This window comes from Peromyscus leucopus, chromosome 8a (genome assembly GCF_004664715.2).
Source record: "Peromyscus leucopus breed LL Stock chromosome 8a, UCI_PerLeu_2.1, whole genome shotgun sequence".
NCBI classification, from domain to species: Eukaryota; Metazoa; Chordata; class Mammalia; order Rodentia; family Cricetidae; genus Peromyscus; species Peromyscus leucopus.
In genome coordinates, this window is record NC_051085.1 from 9,323,523 (window position 1) to 9,345,241 (window position 21,719).

At 37.9% G+C, this 21,719-nt stretch overlaps 1 protein-coding gene and 1 pseudogene across 1 annotated transcript in view; both read right to left on the reverse strand.

Moving 5' to 3' along the window:
- The window catches only part of Rev3l (REV3 like, DNA directed polymerase zeta catalytic subunit), a 151,910-nt gene that overhangs the window by 35,988 nt on the left and 94,203 nt on the right, over positions 1-21,719 (reverse strand). The window contains 7 exon segments of the mRNA XM_028874844.2: positions 65-183; positions 5,722-5,837; positions 7,864-7,975; positions 9,417-9,609; positions 14,081-14,203; positions 15,413-15,495; positions 17,958-18,871. Of these exon segments, the coding sequence (XP_028730677.1) occupies positions 65-183; positions 5,722-5,837; positions 7,864-7,975; positions 9,417-9,609; positions 14,081-14,203; positions 15,413-15,495; positions 17,958-18,871 (1,660 nt within the window).
- Positions 191-3,775, reverse strand: LOC114696836 (annotated as a pseudogene).

Consider the following 21,719-nt stretch of genomic DNA (forward strand, 5'->3'; position numbering starts at 1 on the left):
TCCATGAATAAACTGTTATATTGGTCTACCTTTATTTTCAAACCTTTTAGATTAAATACTTTACCTCATTTCTCATGATTCTCCAAAGGTTTAGTGTAATTCTGCCAACAATGTTTATCTCACTCATAGTATCTGATCCATAGTCATCTCTTTCCGCTGCAAATCGGTTTTCAGTTTTGTCGTCTATAAAAAAGAATGCAAACTGTGTCAAGACTCGCAGAAAACAAGCTTTTAGGGAAATTATGCCAAAAAGTAAAAACAACAAAAATAAGAAGACTAAAGGTAAAATTTGATTCAGTCTATTATTGAAGATACGTGCATTCCCTTCTTCTTTCTATATAGTATATACACTTATCCCTTGGTGTCCACAGAGGATGGTTCCCGGATATCCTGTAGGTAGCAAAATATGTGAAACACTCCCTAAATAAAATGGCTTAGTATTTGTATAAGACCTATGCATAGCTATATTCATGAACATCACCATATTGTTTACAATACTGAGTACAATGTAGGTACAAATACTGAGTACAAAGCTTAGTGCACATGCATTTTTGATCCATAGTTAGCTGACTCCAAAGATGTGGAATCCCATGATATTAAGAGACAACTATGCATATTTATATTTATTTTTTGTCTATACAAAATCCAAAAAGGTTTGAATCTGAATATTTCTCAATGAAAAGTACTTTGAATGTAATTCCTACTAATAAAAAAGTAAAGTTCCTTCAATATTTTATTCTTACTTTTTAAGTACATTATTTTGCATATAAAATAGTTTCATCAATAGTAATTAAAATTTTGTTTAGCAAATGTTATTTCCTTATTTTACCATGTGTCAATTTTAACAACATACTGATAGGAGTTTTTTGGTTTTTTTCCCGTGCACCCTCAAGTATTTCATAGTTGAAAATATTCTATTATTTTTAACTAAAAAATAGGTACTGTTAAAAATTCCAATGGTATAAACCTTGTTTTTAATTAACACTGATGAAGCTGTAATTTTTGAATTTTAAATGCTTCATTAAGTCAAATGGACTGGTCATTTGTTTTTTATCCTCTTACTGACAAGCATACTTTCCTTCCTTACCAAGCCGTAAACTTCACAAGCACGAATACTACACCAAGCACGAAGGTTTAGCATTTTGAAACTTTACTAATACAACCTTTGTGCACCGTTCACATTGACAAGGGGACACTGGCAATAATAAGGCAGTCACTTTTTTCCAGAAATGATAAGGCTGCTTTCTACTCCATTAATACAAACTATGTGCTTGTTTTTCATGTGCATCGTTGCACAGTACCAGACATTCCGAGCTGCACTTCATTATTAATTTCTTCTTTGTTCTTCTGGCAAATCTGATGCCACTGGCCTGTGGTAGGATGGACTAAGTAGCCTGTTAATGAAGGCGGAATGGCAGCAGTATCAAGCACTGGGCACCTTACAGGCAATGGCTAACACAGGAGAACCCCTCTTGTGGAATGACTTTGTGTCTCTGACAGAGAGATGCACTTCCCTCTGGCAAGAGGATCTTCCTTTTCATCATGACCCTCCACTCTGAGCTGAATAACATCTACGTTCTTCCTGTTCTTCACTGGTACACTCCCAGCATGCCTACCAAAGACACTTGAACTTTCTGCCTTTGTAGAGGGCTGGGTTTCACAGCGTCTTTCTTTAGTTTCATGGGACACCAAGAACTGTTTTCTTGGAATGTGGTCTCCTCTTCATCAGAACACTCACTGAGAATTTCTGTGAAAAGGCCATAATATCACTTCCACAGGCAGCCGATTTGTCACAAAGAGGACAACTCCAAGTGGCTTCTTTCCGTTCACTTGAAGATAAAGGGCAATACCAAATCATTACAGACGTGTATGAGTCACTGTAGGTAGTGTGTCAGCCTCAGTTTTTCTAAAGGGAACATTTGAGAATACTTGAAAAGTAGTGTTATCAATTTCGCTATGTGCAGCAAGTAATTCTTTAGTTCTAGAATGATCAGAGTTTCTATTACCTTTCATTTTTAATCTCTATAATAACATGGCTGATGTGAGCTGTCAAACAAGATACAAAGACACGAAGTAATTCTTTCCAACTTCTGATGTCTAAGAAGTAGAAATCTGATTTGGGATCCTGGAAGACAACCTAAGTAAAGATGTAATGTCAAGAGCACCCGGGGAGCGTCTGTCAAACCCATTTCTAGGTGGTGGCACAGAGCCAGTCAAAGGAGCTTCCCATTTACTTTTATAAGTAGACGCTAAGGATAGTTATCTTCATGAGGACAGCTTGTGTCATAGCCAGACTTGGACTTTATGATTTCTCCAGCCAGCTGACCAAAAAAAAAAAAAAAATCCCTTGATAGGCATCTCTCTAACTAGCTAAGGTGTCAAAGCAAAATAAAAACAACAACAACAACAACAAAACTTCTCTTGAAACTGGTGAATACTGCTTTGAACTAAGCTCATGGGCTTGATGAGAAATTCAAGGACATCATGGAAGGGTAGGGTTTTAGCTGCACTTTAGGATGGCCAGAAGGAACGAGAGGACATGGCTGCTGCATCTCAGTGTGGGGTAGTATCCTGAAGCAGCACAAGAAGCACAGAACCTACAGGAAATGAGGGTGAATCAGGCGTGATTGAAGTAGAGGACAATGGGTGGATTCCAGCCATAGCCAAGTCAGATTTTGTATAAATCATAAAGACTTTCAAGTGTCCATGGGTATTGGTGTCTATATAATTCTCGAATTTTAATCTGAACTGAAAGGCTGCAGCCACTATTCAATAAATGGAGCACCTTTATTCCATTTGTTTACAACAACTTTTCTTTCATCTAGCAAAGCCAAACAACACTGGTAATTCAGAAAACCTAAACTAGAAACCATACTCCTTGAAATTTGCCATTTTATGCCCTCCTCCCCCAGAGGTTCCTCAGCCACCATGACCTCCAGCTCCTGTAACATCCTCTACTAAGTGCCAATCAAGATGGCCAGGGCTGTGTATATTTAAACAACAGCCTTCTTTTAATTTAGCAATTTCTGCTGCTACTTTTTACTAACACATAATGCTACAGCATTTTTGTTTCTTTCTGTTTTTTTCCTTTAGCATGAAAAATGTCCATTGCTGCTAGGTGTGTGATCTCTGTACACAGAAGATTAGGTCAACCTAAGTTATTGTAAGACCTTATCTTAAACAAAAAACAAAACAAAACAAAAAGTTCATTAGTGAACTAGCTAATTTTTGGAGAGAAATAAGATAGCTTGTATAGGGGTGTGTGTGTCTGCACATGTGCACAGGGACCAGAAGTTGACAAGTGGGTGTCTTCCTCAATTGCTCTCCACCTTATTTATTGAGACATTCCCACCACTGAACCCAGTACTGATCCGCTTATGGAGAGGCTAGCTTGTCGGTAAATCCTGTGATCCTCACCTCCCAGGGCAGGGATAACAGGTACCCACAACCACAGCAAGCTTTTATTACTGGATGCTGGGGATGCAGCCAGGGTCCTCATGCTGGTGCAGAACACACCGACTGAGCCATCTTCCCAGCCCCAAGGGACTGTTTTTAATATTCCTAATTCTCTCAAGGTTGGAGAAACTCAGGACAAATCTCCTGAACTATGAGAGTTCCTTAGAGCAAAGAGAACTGAGTCCAGTTTCATGGGTGATGATTTTACTGAGAATAAAAATAACCATTTTAGTGAATGTTGTTGAGCAGAGGTTCTAGAGTATTTAAACCATGTATTGTATCTTACACATCTATCACGCTCTAGGAACTTCACCAACATCGCTCCCATCACTTCAGCGCACCCACTCTAAGCTCACTCGTACTATAAAAATTCTACCTAGAAGCATCACATCTTGTCCCAGGTCACATGGTAAAGAACAAGCAGTATTCTAAGCAATAGTCACTCCACCCTGAAGGCCATGTACACTTACCCACACAACTCTCACTTCCTTCTTTATGCTAAAAAGATAATGTTGAAAAATTCCCGTTCACTACGATAGCAACAACACTTTCACGGTGTTCACTCTGTTTTCAGGCACTCACCATTACAATCTCACCCTGAAAGTCCTATTAGAGCCTCCACTTTACAGAGGCGTCAACTGAGGCATGGGACTATTAAGTAATTCACTTGACATTATATAGGTTGATAGGCACCTAGCCAGAATGTGAACTCGGGGAGTCTTCTCTCCAGAATCTGTGCATTACACACCACGACTATGTTACCTCATGAACCACATACCCTTTCTGCTGTACTCTGTTGCTTAATAAAAAGCTTTAGTGGTGATTCTGAAAGGATGTGAGCTTTCCATTCCTTTCCTCCCTCCTCTCCTGGGGTGCTGGGGTCAAACTCAAAACTCTCAGCAGACACTCTACTGCTGAGCTACACCCCAATGCGGACACTAACTTCATCATTCTTTGGGTTCTTACCTCTCACAACCAATTAAATGTAATTAACAAATGTACCTGAGGCCTGCCTTTCCTGAACACTCAGAAAACTGTCCCATAAGCTGTGGGAGCCAAAACAAACAAACAAACAAATGTAGTTATACAGGCAACTAATGACTGCTGGGAGAGAGAATTAATCTCTCCCAGGGATGAGCACCCTAATTAGTTATCCAACACCAAGGGGTCAGCCTTGAAACATACATACAAAGTAACACCAATTAACGCAGCAGGTTGTATTTAAGTATTGATGTGTTATATATGTATTATAAATATAAAATAATAATCAAAGAGAAAGAGGCCACCGGTCTGAGAGGGAGGGGGGTGTGGAGGTGTTGGAGAGAGGGGACGAAGGAGGGATTAGAGTGAGGAAAGGGAAGAGGGGAATGATGTGATTAGATTTTAATTGAAATTAAAAAAAAAGAATATTAAAAAGAAAAACTAAAAAAAAATGAAACATGAAATAAAAAAATCTATAGTTGTAGAATAAACAAAGAAATGATTTACAGCTGGGCGTGGCAATCTGGAGAAAAAGGCAGGCGGATCTCTGTGAGTTCAAGGCCAGCCTGGGCTTTTTAGATCAAGTTCCAGGACAACCAAGGCTACACAGAGAAACCCTGCTTCCAAAAAACAAAAACAAAAATAAATAACAACAAAAGATTTGCAAATTGCAATTAATTTTGATATAAAAAATCATTATTGCCTCTCTCTAAACTCAGCACCAAAACCTTTGGGAATTGTCCTCAAAATTCATACTATTTTTTAGACACACTCAAATAAAAATCAAAAGCCAATTACTTAACTATTAATCTTTAACTGTTACTGCTCTTTTGGTCCTTCCTCTCCTTTTCTACCAATTTAGTGAGCAAAAAAGTAAAACCAGAAAAAAACAATAAAATTATGGTTCCTGAAGTCAAGGAAATATTAAGTCGCTTCACAACAAGAATGAAGACTATCTCCTACCATGGGAAAACAATTCTAGGATACTGAGTGGAGGAAGTATAATAAAGATGGAATAGACAGTATAATTTGTTGTAAAGATTACACGGGAACACATGACTGAAAGTGGGGAATCCCCAGCATATCCAGCAGCATATGTAACAGTGGGGATCTGGCAGGTGTTCTTCGGTCCGCTTTAGCCCTTCTGTATGGAGTTATAGCTAGAAGTTACCACACTTTGGTATAAGAATGGAGCGGGAATAACAGTATTTCCTTTAACATTTTCTCATTATTTACTTTATAATTTCTCTGTAGTTGTAACAAAACATTTGCAGCTCTACATACCTGGCACTCGAGAGATCATCTGACATAAGTCGACACTCAGGGCAGCAGCCCTCTGTAAGAGGTAGCCCCAGGAATGCATCTGAATCTCATATCCTAGCAGAATATCAGGGTCGTACCTAAAAAACGGGGGAAAGATCAAAGAGCATACATGACAACATCTGGACCTCTGCCTAGAAGTATTTTTTCATGGTGTAGGGGACAAAAATCTAAATCTACAGTCCTTAACAGCCATTCTATAATGGGAAGGGATGTCAGTGGTCTCTGTAGAAAGATTCTGATGGAATGACTTAGAATAGGTGACTACAGAGCTAATTTATTTTCTAAAATGAGCTTAATTTGACTAAGGTGTATTTGTCCCCCATTTCTTGGGAAAGAAGCGGATGAAATTTGGGGTGGGAGACAAGCAATTACTGCTGGAATAGAGGAGAGAGGGCATGAGCGGCTTCAGTGTGGGTAGGGTAGGGGGAAGTGTGAGACGTGTGTGGGTATGGTATTAGGAAACAGATCTTCCAGCTCACCGACTTGTCATTTTTATGCTTCCTAAGCTATCCAGCTTTTAAACAGTGTTACGACTGAGAAAGAAAACAATTAAAATGCTTCCCTTGTGATTGTAGTGTTGCTTGGTTCTCACACAAAGTAACGCCTAAGGACGACAGATCTGTCTTCTGAAAGGAGGGCAATTCCGTTCAGTAGGAGGTTAAATACCCAGTGAAGTTCATGCAGGGAAAGTGAGCTCGAGGAGCTAAGAGAAGGGCACTCCTGTCGTTACAGAACTGTTCTAGTAGAGCTCAACTGACAACCTGCATTAAATTCAGGAGTTACTCCATGTGGTGAGTATCATGAAAATATTTCTGGTTACAGTACAAGAGAAAATAAACTTATTTAATGTCAAAGGAAAAACTGTAGGGAAGAGAGGAATTGATTATAGTTTTGAGAGTAAAACCTACAGTGGCTCCATAAAAAAACCTCAAAACCACTCTGGTAAGCTTATTTTTTATATTTATGTGTTTCATTTGTATTATTTACTTGTATATGTAACTTACTACTATCATTACTTGCTGAATACATTCTAGGCAAGTACTCAACCACTGATATGTATTTTCAGCCCCCTCTTTTTTGGGGAGGGGGGTTTCGAGACAGGGTTTCTCTGTGTAGCTTTTGGAGCCTATCCTGGAACCCGCTCTGTAGACAAGGCTGGCCTTGAACTCACCTGGAGATCTCCCTGCCTCTGTCTCCTGAGTGCTGGGATTAAAGGCGTGTGCCACCACCTCCCAGCTCCCTTACTATTTTTGAGACAAGTGTAGCCCAGGCTAGCTACAAACTTCCAATCTTCCTGCTTCAGCCTCCTGAATGCCGAGATTATAAAGTAAGCCAACATGTCTGGTTTGTTTTCATTGATTTTTTTTTTATATTTAGCATATAGAATTCCTTCTCACACAGCAGAGAAGTACTGACTGTGTGCCAGATACTAAGCTGTTAGTTTTATATACATTAGCAAATTTCTTATATATGTTAGTAACTTTTCAGATGTAGAAAATTAAGATTGTGGAAATAAGTTAAGTGCATGAGACAATAACACAGTATTAGATGACACCAAAGTCTGTTGAGCAATTACTTACAAATGGGATGAAAGAATGAAATAATCTTTTTATTGTATTTTTTAATTAAAATGATTTTAAGATAACTTTATAAACTCTCACAAAGTTTCACTTTTAACAAAGATCAATTATTAAAATAAAAAAGAATAAAACAAACCAATTCAAAATACTATTGAAATGGTGGCTAGTTCCCAAAGTGGAAACTTACTTATGTGAATAACACAACTGAACTTTTGTCCGAATCCCCATTACTTCAGAACCACAGCAAAATCATTTTAAAAAACCCAACTGAGAAGCTAGAAGCAAATATATTTCTCTATTCCCTTAACTGTAAAAACAGAACATTTCTTCTCCTATCCTTATTTGATGGGCACAGGACTGGTGACAGGAAGCTGAATGCAAAAATCTCTCTAAGGATAATTATATACTTCCAGGGGTCCTGGAAATGATTCTCCTCCTCTTTTATATCTTATGTAATCTACATCTGCAGGAAATGACTCAACAAGAAAGACCAGAAAAAAAATGAGAAAATTCAAGATAATACCTCTTTATTATATCTGTAATTTCTTGGAAGAGTGCCTTCTCATCAGCAGCATAGGTAACTTCTAATCCTGTAATTCCAGATCTGATGAGTAATGGGGTCTGATATCTGATATCTAAGGAATAAAATGTTATAGACAATATTATATCATGTACTATTAAATAGAAGTAATAGTAGTCTTCAGTTTTAAGTAAAAGAATATGAAAACTTAACCCTGCGAGTAATAGTCCAACTACTTGAAGATTTTCTTAAATGGTTTTTCTAATGTAACATATAACTTAAATTCAAGTTCCACATTTTCAGTTATTCTCCTAAACTCTTCACTTATAAAATTCCCACCAGGCACATATTAACTTGCAAAGAAAATTACTTTGTCTCTATGCTTATTTTTCATAATGGTAAAAGCTTTGCTTAGCAGAGAATATTTTAATCACTAGTATGCTAAAAAATGGGTAACATCTCTTCAAGAAAAAAACAAAAACAAACCATCTTGAACGCGTCTTTGCCTGCATATTTCCACTATGTAAGGTCATCCCACCATGGTTAATTTCAAACTACCAACACTGGCTATCATGAAAATTCAATGATTGTCTTGTTAGCTGGTGTTAGCCACAATTAAACATCAGATTCTTTTTTTTTTTTTTCCGTTTTTCGAGACAGGGTTTCTCTGTGTAGCTTTGCGCCTTTTCTGGAACTCACAAAGATCCACTTGGCTCTGTCTCCTGAGTGCTGGGATTAAAGGCGTGCGCCACCACCGCCCAGCATCAGATTCTTAAAGGCTTTCTTCTATACTAAATCTTCCTCAGTGAACTTAAATCATTTGTAAGGGTTACCTTTAAAACTTCAGAGAAATACTTGTATTTCCTAAAATGCTTATGTGGTATAGTGGGTATATGAAGAACCTCTGAACCAAACATACATTTATTTAGGATGATACATGAACAGTTAGAAAATATATCTTACAAACTATTAACTTAAAATAGTTAACAATGTCTAAACATTGTCTGTTTAGACAGAGTCTGTATCAGCAGCAAAATATCTGAAGATAATGAAGATTATCTACCCAAGCTAACGATACATGATTATTTGGATTTGTTGTAAATTTTTCTTAAGATTTTTGTTACTTCTGATTTTCCCCCTGTGGTGCTGAGGGCAGAAGCTGGAGGCCTCACACACAGATCAGTGCTCTCTCTAGTCCACCTCCACTCTACTTGTGGCTGTCATGATCAAAGCGAGAACCATGACTCTAGGAAAAAGTTATGTAAAGCTTCGTACCCCAACCTCAGCCAACATTAGAGAGGAGTCTTCCTGCCTGCAGTGGCTCTTCAAGAAGAAAGTTTATAAAGAGTCATTCTAAGCCATGCATAATGGCTGGCACATGCCTGTGAACCTAGCACCGAGGAAGCAGAGGCCGGAGGATCAAAGCTCAAAGCCAGCCTCAGCCACACAGTCAGTACAAGGTCAACCTGGACTATGTGAGACCTGTCAACCCCATGCCCCAACACACACACACAAATTCCCTGGGCAAGCACATCATTACTAAAAATGAACAATACCTTGATGGGTGACTGTCTTGTCTTTATCAATTACTATCACACCTGTGAGTTCTGTTTTTTCTGTGTCTGGGAGTGGAGTGTCAGAAGAAATGCAGTAGAACAGAGCACAGATTGGGTCAAACTCAGGATCTGGTTGTAAGTCCCTTCTAGTTCGAGCATGTAACTCCACACTGATTAAGGTAAGATTTTGTATCTACAAAAGGAAATTAAAAATTGTTTAAAGTGTTCTTGGTATGCATGTTCAAAGAAGTCCTTTTCACTAAGATTTTGAGGAGACAAGTAAGTAAAAATATAAATATAGACATAAAAGGCAAAGTCACAGCTAGGCAGTGGTGGCACATATCTTTAATCCCAGCACTCAGAGGGCAGAGGCAGATGTATCTCTGAGTTCGAGGTCAGCCTGGTTTACAGAGTGAGTTCTGGGATGGCCAAGGCTACACAAAGAGATCCTGTCTTCAAAAAACCAAAACATAAACAAACAAACAAAAGACAAAGTCGCAATTTAATAGTTCATAAATTCATGAAAACTCAAGACTTTTCCTTCCAAAATTAGATTAACTCATGTTCTTATATCAGAAAATGCTTGGACTGTTACTTCTCAATGGTAATACATAAAAAGTATTTGTTTAAAATACATGCAATGCTTCTTAATTTCTATTTGAGAAAAAAATGATTAGTTCAGCTGCTTATTCACCTCTGCTTATTCACATTCAAACCAGTCTGTTACTTTTCATGGTCAACTGTTTTACCTCTAGTTTAAACTGAAAGCAGGAATTGTCTTTTAGTTTAAAGTTCATATTTACTAACCTGCTACTCTCTAAGGTTTATTTAAATTTAGACATTTTTGTACATGAGCCAATTTAAGTTTTAATTTTACCTTAAGAAAAAAAATTAAAAGAGCTGTTATGGAAACAATCACATAATAGGCTTTTTCATTTGACCAATGTCCATACTCTCACGGACATGTAACACACAATAAATTGTTTTCACACTTACTATATTCTGTTAATAAAAATCTCTCAATTGTAATTCTTAGTTTCTTTTTAAAATCAAACCAGGGATAGGTCCAGTAGAGCGCATCTGTAATCCTAACTACTCAAGAGGCTGTAATAGGAAGATGGCTTCAGCTTACAAGTTCAAATGTAGCCTGGGAAACAGCAATATTTTGCCTCAAAAAAATAAGTAAAAGTAAAAATAAATTAAAATAAATCAACATAGTATAGGAAACAAAATTCGGCCTGGATTCATGAATTACATGCTATATGCTACCATATACATACAGCTGGCATTGGAAAATAAGACTATTCATAGTTTCCTCATAATTATTCAGATCACATAAATTAGCAATGGCTTCATAGATATAATCCATGTGAGCCAATGAAGATGACTTCCATTAGTCACAGGAATAGAATCTAGCAAATTCTATTTTTGGCAATAACAACAACAACAAAACAAAACAAAACTAAAACAAAAAAAAAAAAAAAAACAACCTTTTTGGAGGGCAATTCAGGAATATCTATCAAAATTTCAAATTTCAAAATTTCAACTCCACTCCTGAGAAATTATGCTATAAACTCGTTTATTTAATCAAAATATAAGTAGAAGGAAGTTCACTTGAGATGGTAAAAGTAAAAGACTAGGAAAGAATTTCAATGTTTAGATGGGAGATTAGTAACTCAGTGCCATAAAGGTCATGTAATGAGAGAACAGTCAGTAACTTTTAATATTTTTCAAAACAAAGAGCCAGATCTATATGTCTAAACATGGAAACATCAGTATATTGATAAATGGAACCACTGAATGTAATATGCCTCTATATATGTAAAAATGCAAGCATGTGCACAGAAAATTTCTACAGAGGCATGAAAACGTATAAATACATAGGGCTTTTGTAGAGGAAAACTGCTAGCCTGGTGTAGGAAGGAGGTGTATTTTACCTTGTCTTTTTGTCCTGATTAAAATTAAACATATACATGTAATATATGTGTTTGTTAATATATTTACTATTACATTCTTTTAAAATACACAAAGTATTAATTATGTATGTATGAGAAAGGCACAAAAAATAACAAAGTAGCCCAAAGTCTACTACATTCATCAGAACTACAAACTGAAGATTTGTAGGAAAAAACCCCACAAACAGTAAAGTTGTGAACTACAGGAAAGACTTTACTTAAATAAATAAATAATTTTACTGGGCTCAGACCCAGGGTCTCATACACGGTAGGCAAGAACCCTCCTACTGAACTCTACACTTACACTCTAGGAACCTTGTTTGTGTGTGTCTGTGTGGTAACTGGGCCTGTGCACATGCGCACATGCTGGAAGTAGATGATGGGTGTCTTTCTCTGTTGCATTCCATCTTCTTTTTTGAGACAGCCTTTCCTGCTAACTTCGAGCTCACTCATTTACTAGACTGGCTGGCCACAGAGCCCCAGGGATTCTCCTTCCCTTACTCCCCAGTCTGGGGACAATATACCACACATACTGCCATACCTAGCTTTATACGTGGGTTCTGGGGATCTGAACCAGCAAGCATTTAGTGACTGAGCCATCTTCCAAGCATCCCCACGCCCCAGGAATTTCAACTGGGAATGTGTTCCCTTCAGGATTTTATTGTTAATAGTCAGCACACAATAACTTAGTAAGCACAGAAATTTTACGTGGAAAACTTCTCTCCTAAAGCCAAGGAGACAAAACAACTAATTTAATTAGGAAGGATGGACATGTATAACGGGTACAGAGAAGACTTGTGGGGACAATTTTAGGTCAAAAAACCCCTGAAGACTAACTTCGTTTCTGAAAATTTCACACTTATATTTTGTCTTTCTGTCTTTTTTTTTTTTTTTTTTTTTTTTTTTTGGTTTTTCGAGACAGGGTTTCTCTGTGTAGCTTTGCGCCTTTCCTGGAACTCACTTTGGAGACCCGGCTGGCCTTGAACTCACAGAGATCCGCCTGCCTCTGCCTCCCGAGTGCTGGGATTAAAGGCGTGCGCCGCCACCGCCCGGCGTCTTTCTGTCTTGAGATTTAAAAAGCACTGCTGCTCTTAAGGGTTCCCGAGGGTGTAGTTTAAAGCAAACAGAGTAAAGAGTGAGCTGGATGGGTGACGGGGAGGGAGGTGAGGAAGTGGAACAGGAGTCCTTGTACTCTGTCTTGAGTACTGACAGCAGAAGGAAGATGACGGCAATGCAATGGACAAAGTCCCTAGAGCAAGCATTCTGGAGAGTTCATTTCCTGTTCGGACCACTGCTCAGGCACTGAAAATCTGATCTGAGAGGAGAAAGGCCTGTCAACAATCAGCTCGACATCATGGACTGATTTTAACTTCAAGATGTCATACTCATATAATTATGTTTTTCAAACGAAAAGAGAATAACCAAAGGTAACCAGTTTTTCTGGGGGCTAGAAAGATGGCTCAGTGGTTAAGAGAGCTTGCTGCACAGTGATGAGGACCAGAGTTCAGATCCCAGTATCCACATAACATCTCAATCATCCTGCAAACACCAGTAACTTAAGCTTAATGGTGTTTATGATATTCTTTTCTGGCCTCTGTGAGCATCTGCACACACTAACACACAGACAGAGACAGACAGTCACACACACACACACACACACACACACACACACACACACACACACACACCAGCATACATATGTAAAAGTACACAAATTTTTTAAAAGTCATTTTGCTAAGTCCTATCGATTTTGCTTTAATATTTTTCTTATTTTTTATTTACTAAATGAAAAATACTTATTTCTGTATGTGTGCACACATATGCCCTAGTGTGTGTGTGGAGATCAGAGAACAACTTATGGGAGCTGGTTCTCTCCTCCCACCATGTGAGTTCCAGGGATTGAACTCAGGTTGTCAGGTTTAGTGGCAAGTGCTTTTACTAGGTAAACTATCTTGCCAACCCAATAATTACAGCTTTAAAAAACATTTCAATTAATTTTTAATTGTGGGCACGCATTTGTATGTATTAATAAATTTATCTCTTAGTTTGGGATTTGGGCTTTTGCTGCATAGCACAGAGGGATCTTGCTCGGTCTACTGGCCTCCTTGGGCACCAGACATACACACAGTACACTGAGATAACATGTTGTAGGACAATCACTCATAAAATAAAAATATATAAACACACACACACACACACACACACACACACACACACACACACACACTGATTTCACTCTTACTACCAGTTAAACGTGTGCTTTGAGTTTCCAGTCCATACTGTGACAAATTTACATTATTTTTGTTATTTTTGAGACAGGATTTCTCTATGGTGTACCCCTGGCTGTTCTGGAACTTGCTCTGTAGACCAGGCTGGCCTTGAACTCACAGAAAACTGGCTGGCTCTGCCTCGCAAGTGCCAGGATTTAAAGGTGTGCGCCACCACCACCTGGCTTTTCTAATTTAACTTCCATAAACTAAATTTTAGTTACTAATTTTGCGAAGGTTGTGAAACAGTAAATCAGTCTCAGCGACTGGTAAATATTTAAACTTTTTTTCTATTTTACACAAATACAATAGAATAACAAAATGAAGATTAATGAAGAAAACTGGACATATCCCTTTCAAGTTAAAGAAAATTCCCATGATCATTCTATGGACAAATCCTGAACGTTAAGCACAGTGCACACAACTAAAGTTGCAGTTTTACCTCGTGTAAAGCTTTTGCCTCTTGTAAGTTTTGTATGCTGACTTTGAAACCGTAGGTATTGTTTAAAGATGGTCCGTCAATCTGAGAAGTTTCTTTCTTTGGAGTATTTACTGCAAACTGATTCTATTAAGAAAAGACACAGCCAGAAAAAAACATGAACAGCCATTTCTTTAAGAAAAAAGTTTTGTTAACATTCATTTTACTTTAGCAACTGTAAAAATATGATACAATCTATAAACAAACCACGTGTTGGTATTTGATTTTTTACAAGCCCCAAATGCTGAAAGCAGTAGTTGGGTAGAACTGACACTTAATAATCCATGGAAATTTATCTTGACTTTTCTTGAAAGAAAGATTAAGCAATTAACATACTTTGCAAGTACATGGCTAAAGTTTGTAAATAGTGTGAAAGTCTGCACGTGTACCTTACCTCATTGCTACATGTATTGGAAAAAGTTTTCAAGCATTTAGAATACATACTTCCTTTGTCTCGGTCTCTAGAGAGCCCAGATCAGCCTAGTACAGTGATCTCTCTGTCTCAGACTCCCCAGTGCTGGGATTGTATATGTAAGCCACTATATCCAGCTCTATCTTTTTTAAAGTACCTTTTCTGTTATTTAAATTCATTAACCATTTTCCCTAATATGTTTACAATTCAGTTACTTGTTTTTAATATCAATAGCTTATAATTCAAAAGCTTTATACATTAAAGTTTGTAGTATAGCCTCAACACATAAATAATAAAATACATCTTATATGTAATGATGTTCATGAGAAGTAGCTAATATGGAAGTGTTTTTTATCATTTATTTCCATTAATGTCTAATGCATTTCTTTCCCATAACTTTATACTTCTCAATTAAGTACTATCGTATCTCTAGGATTTGAATAAGGACATTTATAATTTCTCAACTTCAATAGTAGATAAGTTGCTTCCTTTGTAATGTAGTTAAAGAAATTAAAAAATTAAGTCATATTTGAAAAAAAACAAACCAATGAAAAGGATATTTTTTCTGGCGGGATCAAAAATCACTTACTTGAGTTCTGCTGTGATTGGACTGTTCTGATACTGCCAGTTATCAGTTAATGTATGTGTATCCTCATAATCCACATTTTGGCTATCATAGTCACTTTCTCTGTAATATTTGTATTTACACATAAGAATCTTGTAGATCCCAACAATTAAAAAACACAAAGAAAAAAATGTAATTTCTTGTTGTCTCAAAGCTATATAAATAATGATGTAAAAATAACGGAAACTTGAGTTGCGCCAGGGCCCTGCGTCATCTAGACTCGGCCTCGCACTGACCTCCACATGTTTAGCACAGTTACCTTCATTTGTGTTGTAAGCAGGACTCTCCGCAGACTTTCAGCTTCACCTCCCTTCTTATTACACAACTTCTGCGTCTTTGCTTCTGTAGAAGAAATTTCATTTCAAACACTTAAATATCACTTGTGAAAATCGTTCTATACTCCAGACTTCAAAATTTAAAAATAAAAATCATAATCTTCACTCTCCATAAAATACTTCAAAATTTTGCATTTTTAAATAAGCACACTTGTGTTTTATATCTTAGTCATTACCCTTGGGGATAATTCACTCATCAAATATGTATGATGAGGAAGCAGAGACATCAAGTTTCTTCTGTGTTCTAGAAAGAGTCATAAATTTACTAGACACAGATGAAGGTGAAATTACAATAGTGTCCCTTATCTGTATAGACTATATTCTAAGACCTTTTAGTGGATATCTGTGGATAGTACTGAATCCAATTTACATTATAGTTTTTGCTATACCTATCTATCCATCCCCTGTACTAATAGCATTTAATTTATAAACTAAGTACATATTTAAATACAAATATAAACTAAGCACAGTAAGATTAACGATACCCAGTAATAAAATAGAATTACAATAATATACTCCAATAATTTATGTGAATGTCATCTCTTTCTCAAACATTCTTATTTTTTTTACCCTTTAATAAAGAAAGCATTTTCCTGTTTCTCTTGGGCATCTATAAATCATCAACATCATTACTTCTGTGCTTTGGGGTCATGAAATAAAGACTATTTGAACATAAGCATTCTAATTCCGTAATAGTTGACTGGATTACTAAGGCATCTACTAAATCATTAATAAGAGATTAACATGTATAAAATGATACATTGGACAAAGAGATTGTTCATATCCCAGGAGGGAAAAGTGTAAAATTTCAAAAAAAAAAAAATCAGCACATAATTTAAAACTTATGAATCATTTATTTACAGAGTTTTCTAATTAGTATGTTTTTGTTTTTGTTTTTTGTTTTTTGTGATAGGGTTTCTCTGTGTAGCTTTGCGCCTTTCCTGGAGCTTACTTGGTAGTCCAGGCTTTTCTTGAACTCACAGAGATCTGCCTGTCTCTGCCTCCCAAGTGCTGGGATTAAGGCGTGCGCCACCTTGTATTACAGTTAGTCTGTGTGTAACTGAAACTGCTAAAAGCCAAATTCTGAATGAGGGAGGAACTAATTGGGAATTTATAGTTAGTTAAGACTTGGTGTTTTTAAACTGAAATATGTATAGTAGGAATACATAAATGATTTCTCCTGATTGCTATGCAGTAAGAATGTACGAAGGCCAGTACAGGCTCAGGCAACAGAAGACAATGAGCCAGCATAAGGCTGTGGCGGCAGAGATAAAATGAAATAGAAAAATTTGGGTTATTTAGGAGGTAAAAGTAAAGAAACATGGTGACATGACACTTCGGTGACTGATGAGACAATGGCACTATTCACAGAGGAGGGGGAGAGGGAGGAGGGGGAGGGAGGAGGGAGAGAGAGAGAGGGAATGGAAAGATTAGATGGGTCTGTAAATGACTCATGGGGCACATGAATTTGAGTGTGTTGGTAAGGTTGTAGTGAATGCAGGCATTGAGATCATGATTTAAAGGTTAAAAGGTATCAATCTTGTGGTCCTTTGAACATTGAATCAGAATGCCATATAGTCAGTAGGATAGTGTTCTACAGCCTAAAATAGAATTCCCAACTGGAAATACAAATTTGTGAATTACCAGCATTAACCCTGTGGACAAGAATTTGATCATTTAGAAGAAAATCCAAGGAAAGCTTAAGATTTAATAGACTGCAACATTTATACGACAACTAAGAATAGTAAGATATATTCAAAAGAAAATCAAGTAGAAAGAAATAAAAATAAAGACAAGAGAAACTACAGAAATTAAGTTGTGGTCAACAGGCCAATGACTGCTTAGAAGGCACTATTAGAAAACTAAAATGTTGGTTTTAGTTATAAGAAAGTTATCAAGAAACTTTTTTTAAAAAACAGTGGAATGACAGAATTCAGATTAGAGTTGGCTGAGAAATGAATACAAAGTAAATAAGCAGAGCTGTTAAGAGAAATATTTTAAAAGAAAGCTGACTTTGAAAGAGGAAGAGAAATTTGACCTGAGATATAAGGTCAAGGCGAAGCTGTGGTTGTTTCTATATTAAAGGGGGAAAGAGGCCAGGGACATACCTCTGCAGTGGAGTGTATGTACAGGCCCTGGGTTTGAGACCTAGAACTGGGAAAATCAAAAAACAAAAAGGTGGTGATTTGGGCAGGTATAAAAAAGCGAATGGGAAAAATCCAGTTCAGAAGCAGGTAAGGCTTCTCAGAGGTTCCTTTTTCACCCAGAAGGTTGATAGATACAATGGAAGCAGAGTTTACAGTGGAAAGATGAAAACATTTCCAAATGACGCATGATGAGTCAAAAATAATCTTCCATTTCCTGAGCTACAAGTTCATTTACAAGAGTGTGATTCTTACTGTATAGTCTAATGTTTCACATCTACCTTTGAAGAAGCATATGTAGTCTTTCCACTATTTCCACACTTACCTACTGATAAAGGGCTAAGCCCAGTTACTTCAGGAAGCTTTTCCAGGAATTTTCTCTGCATAACTGGTGTACTATGAAGGCAAAGTGGATCACATTTCCCAGTTCTTGCTCTAGCATGAATTGGAGAGATCACTTGAGGCTCCCGAAGCTCGCTACAGGGGCTTTTTTGGACACTATCTTTTATTGGCTTTAAGAAGTTCTCAACAGCTAGGGAACAGAGCTCTTCCACAGGTGATGAGTGTCTATCATCTCCATTTAATGCTTTGAAATCTGGAGATGCTGCCTGTTGCCAAGGTGGAATACCTGGAGACTCAGGGGAGTTGTAACCAACATAACAATTATCATCATCACCTTCATCTTCCTCAGGAACAGCTGCAGAGGCAACTGGTCGAAGTGTCTGACTGGCACTTACAATCTGACTACATCCTGTAGCTGGTGCTTGCAAGGCAACATGAGCCTTAGTAACTTCTTCCTTGCTAGGTGCTGTAGTGGAAAGTGTATGTGGGCATGCATCCATCTGTGGAGACATTGCAGCTGCGTCACCTGGATTGACTAAAGGACGGACGTTTTCAGCAGATTTGATCCCTCCAGTTAACTCAGACTTAGGGAGTTTCTTTGAACGTTCATACTCTTCTTTGGCTTGAAGCCATGCTTGAACCAGCTGTCGGCTTGGGGCATATTTGCAAGGCATAATTACAATTTTTTTATCTTCTACCACCTTATGGCTATTACTTGACCCTTTATTGACAACTGCTTGGCCATTACGAAGCGGAGATCCTGGTCTGGGACTCTGAGTCATTGCTGAGAATGCTGTTTTCCACAGGCGAAGTCCTTCCAAGGAAAAGTCTCCTTCAAATTCAACCAGGTCATTGGGAAGTCGAGTTTCCACCATGAGGAGCCGTCCGCCAATCTCCCTATGAATGCAAATGTTTTTGACTCAATTACCCAATGAGTTCCAATTACCCAAATGAGTTCCTACCTAACAGACTTAGATCCCTTTTGGTGTCTCAAATATGATTTTTTCCACTCATCCCAATTGCAGACAAAATACTCTTCAGCTTCAATATGCCAGTATATAATAACACCAGTATATAATTACACAATCACTACTATATAATTACAAAATTAATTTCTTTGACAGGTGTCACCAATATAAAAGAAAGAAGGTATTTTTGATTTTAGTGTCCCATGAAACTTTCAATGGAGGTAACACAAACTCATCAATCCCTTACCACTACTGATCTCTATGTTTTATAGGGGTGAGCTAACACGTGTGGTGGCCAGAGGGTGCCTTCCTAAGTTGCTCTCAGCCTTAGTTTCTGAGACAGCAACTCAAACTAAACTTTAAGCTCACCACTTTGATTGGCTGGATGGTCCATGAGCTAGCTCCAGGGCTCTGCGTGTCTGTACCTCCCCAGTGCTGGGGTTATGGACAAGTCCCATCATGTCCAGATTTCATGGGAGTACTAGGAATGCAAACTCAGGTCTTCGGGCTTATGCAGCAGGCACTTTATCAACTGGTCCCCGCCCCTCGCCAGCCACTCAGGGTTAATTTGAAGTAATGGTCCACTGTCACCAGACAGAGATAAAAAACAATGGAGTAGGGCCGGGTAGTTGGTGGCAACACCATTGATCCCAGCACTCAGGAGGCAGATGCAGGCAGATCTCTGTGAGTTTGAGGCCAGCCTGGGTCTACAGAGCGAGTTCCAGGACAGGCACCAAAGCTACACTGACAAACCCTATATCAGAAAAAAACAAAAACAAAAAAACAAACAACAACCAAAAAAAGGAGTAATTTATCATTTATTTCTCTATAGTCTCTTTCTATATGTTCTTGTACCTATAGAAGTTTAGCAAAGCCAGTCATTTCGGACAAGTCTTTGTATTTTTAAAATTCTCTCAATATTAAAAAAACAAACCATACACTTGGTGGTGTATACCACAAGGCCTTAGGTTCAATGTTCAGTATCAAACAAAAGCCCCATCTACACAGCTGAGGGAAATAGCCATCATTCTGTTCTCTCATGTTCTTGAGTTCAACATAAACATAACTTTGGAATTGGCAGAACACAAAATGAATGGCCTACATTTCACTAATGTTTGAGCTCATATGTATGCATGGAGAATCAGTAATTCAAAGATAGACTGGCCTAGTTTGTGTGGTTGGGTGGACCTGTGAACATGGTTGTCAGAGGACAAACTTTTGGATGTTGTTTGTTGCTCAGGTGCTAGCCTCTCTTTCACTGACCTGAAATTCACTATGAAGGATAGGCTGGCTGGTCAGCAAGCCCTAGGCTCTACCTGGACCACCTCTATAGAGATTAGGGATTACAAGTACATGCCACCAGTCCTGTTTTGTTTTCGTTTTTTTAAACAAACCAACCACCATGAGTCTGGGTTACTGGACTTAAGCCCTCAAGCACCTTACCAACTGATTTATCTCCACAGCCCCAAACTCTTGGATTAGGTCGTGTGCTCTGTTAGCTATCATCAGTTATGTGCTACCTTGGTGGTGGAGGTAGTACAGAACTATTCAATCACTGCTAAATGAAACAGTACAATGATTCCCACTTGACTCTTTAGTGCATGTATCCTACTTCCCTGAAAATCGTAAATGAAAGAAATGATAAGGAGAAATTACACCTTAATCACACCTTAGTAACTATAAAAAACCAATGGCACTATCAACAAGACTACAGATGTTGAAATCAACTGAAAACTGGTTTAAAACAGAAACACCCAAAAACTAATGTTCATTTACTATCATAAAAAAATTTAAGTGTACTCAATGCTATCTTTTGGGTCTTTAGTGGTCCCCAAAGGTCCATGCATTAGAGGCTTGGTCCCTAGCTTGGGGGACTTACTGCGAGGTCTTTAGATCATGGGTACTGGTCTTTCTTTTTGTCCTAACCATTAAGTGAGAAGTTTTGCTCTGCCAAACATGCCACCTTGTCATAGACCCAGTCATAAGCTGAACATGAATTGGAACCTCGGAGATTGTGAGTCCAAGTGAATCTCTTCTCCCTATAAACTCAGTTGTATCCAATATTTCCCACAGAGACAGAAAGCAGATGAACACATTTATTAAAACAAAACAAAACTTTAAACAAACGAATTTTTTTTAAAAGTCCAAAAGCTTAACGTTGGTCTGGTGAGATGGCTCTCCAGGTAAAGGCACCTGCCACCAAGTCTGATGCCCCAAGTTGATCCCTGGGACCCATATGGGGAAAGGCAGGAATTGAGTCCCACAAGACCTCCAGTACTTGTGATATGCACACATCGACATACACACACACACACACACACACACACACACACACACACACACACCAAAAAAAGGTATATAAAAAAAGCTTAATAATTAAAACTTCCATTTATAGGGCAAACCCTAGTGGTAGAGTGCGTGCCTATGATGTGAGATCCTAGGTTCAGTTCCAAGCATGAACTTCACTCTCTCTTACTCTCTCTCTCTCTCTCTCTCTCTCTCTCTCTCTCTCTCTCTCTCTCTCTCACACACACACACACACACACACACACACAAACTCTCTTATCCTGTCCCTCCCTTCTGCCTCCCTCCTTCTTTGAATACCCTACTTTGAGGTATTTTGACATTCTCTTAAATTTTGCATCATGTCAAAGTGAGCCTTAATGGTGACACAGAGTTAAGAACTAGTAAATTAAAGCCTACGAATCAACTGAATTTCTCTAGGTGTAGTTTTCTAGTTAGTTTGTGAATGTTCTCAATCAGTCTGTAATTACAAA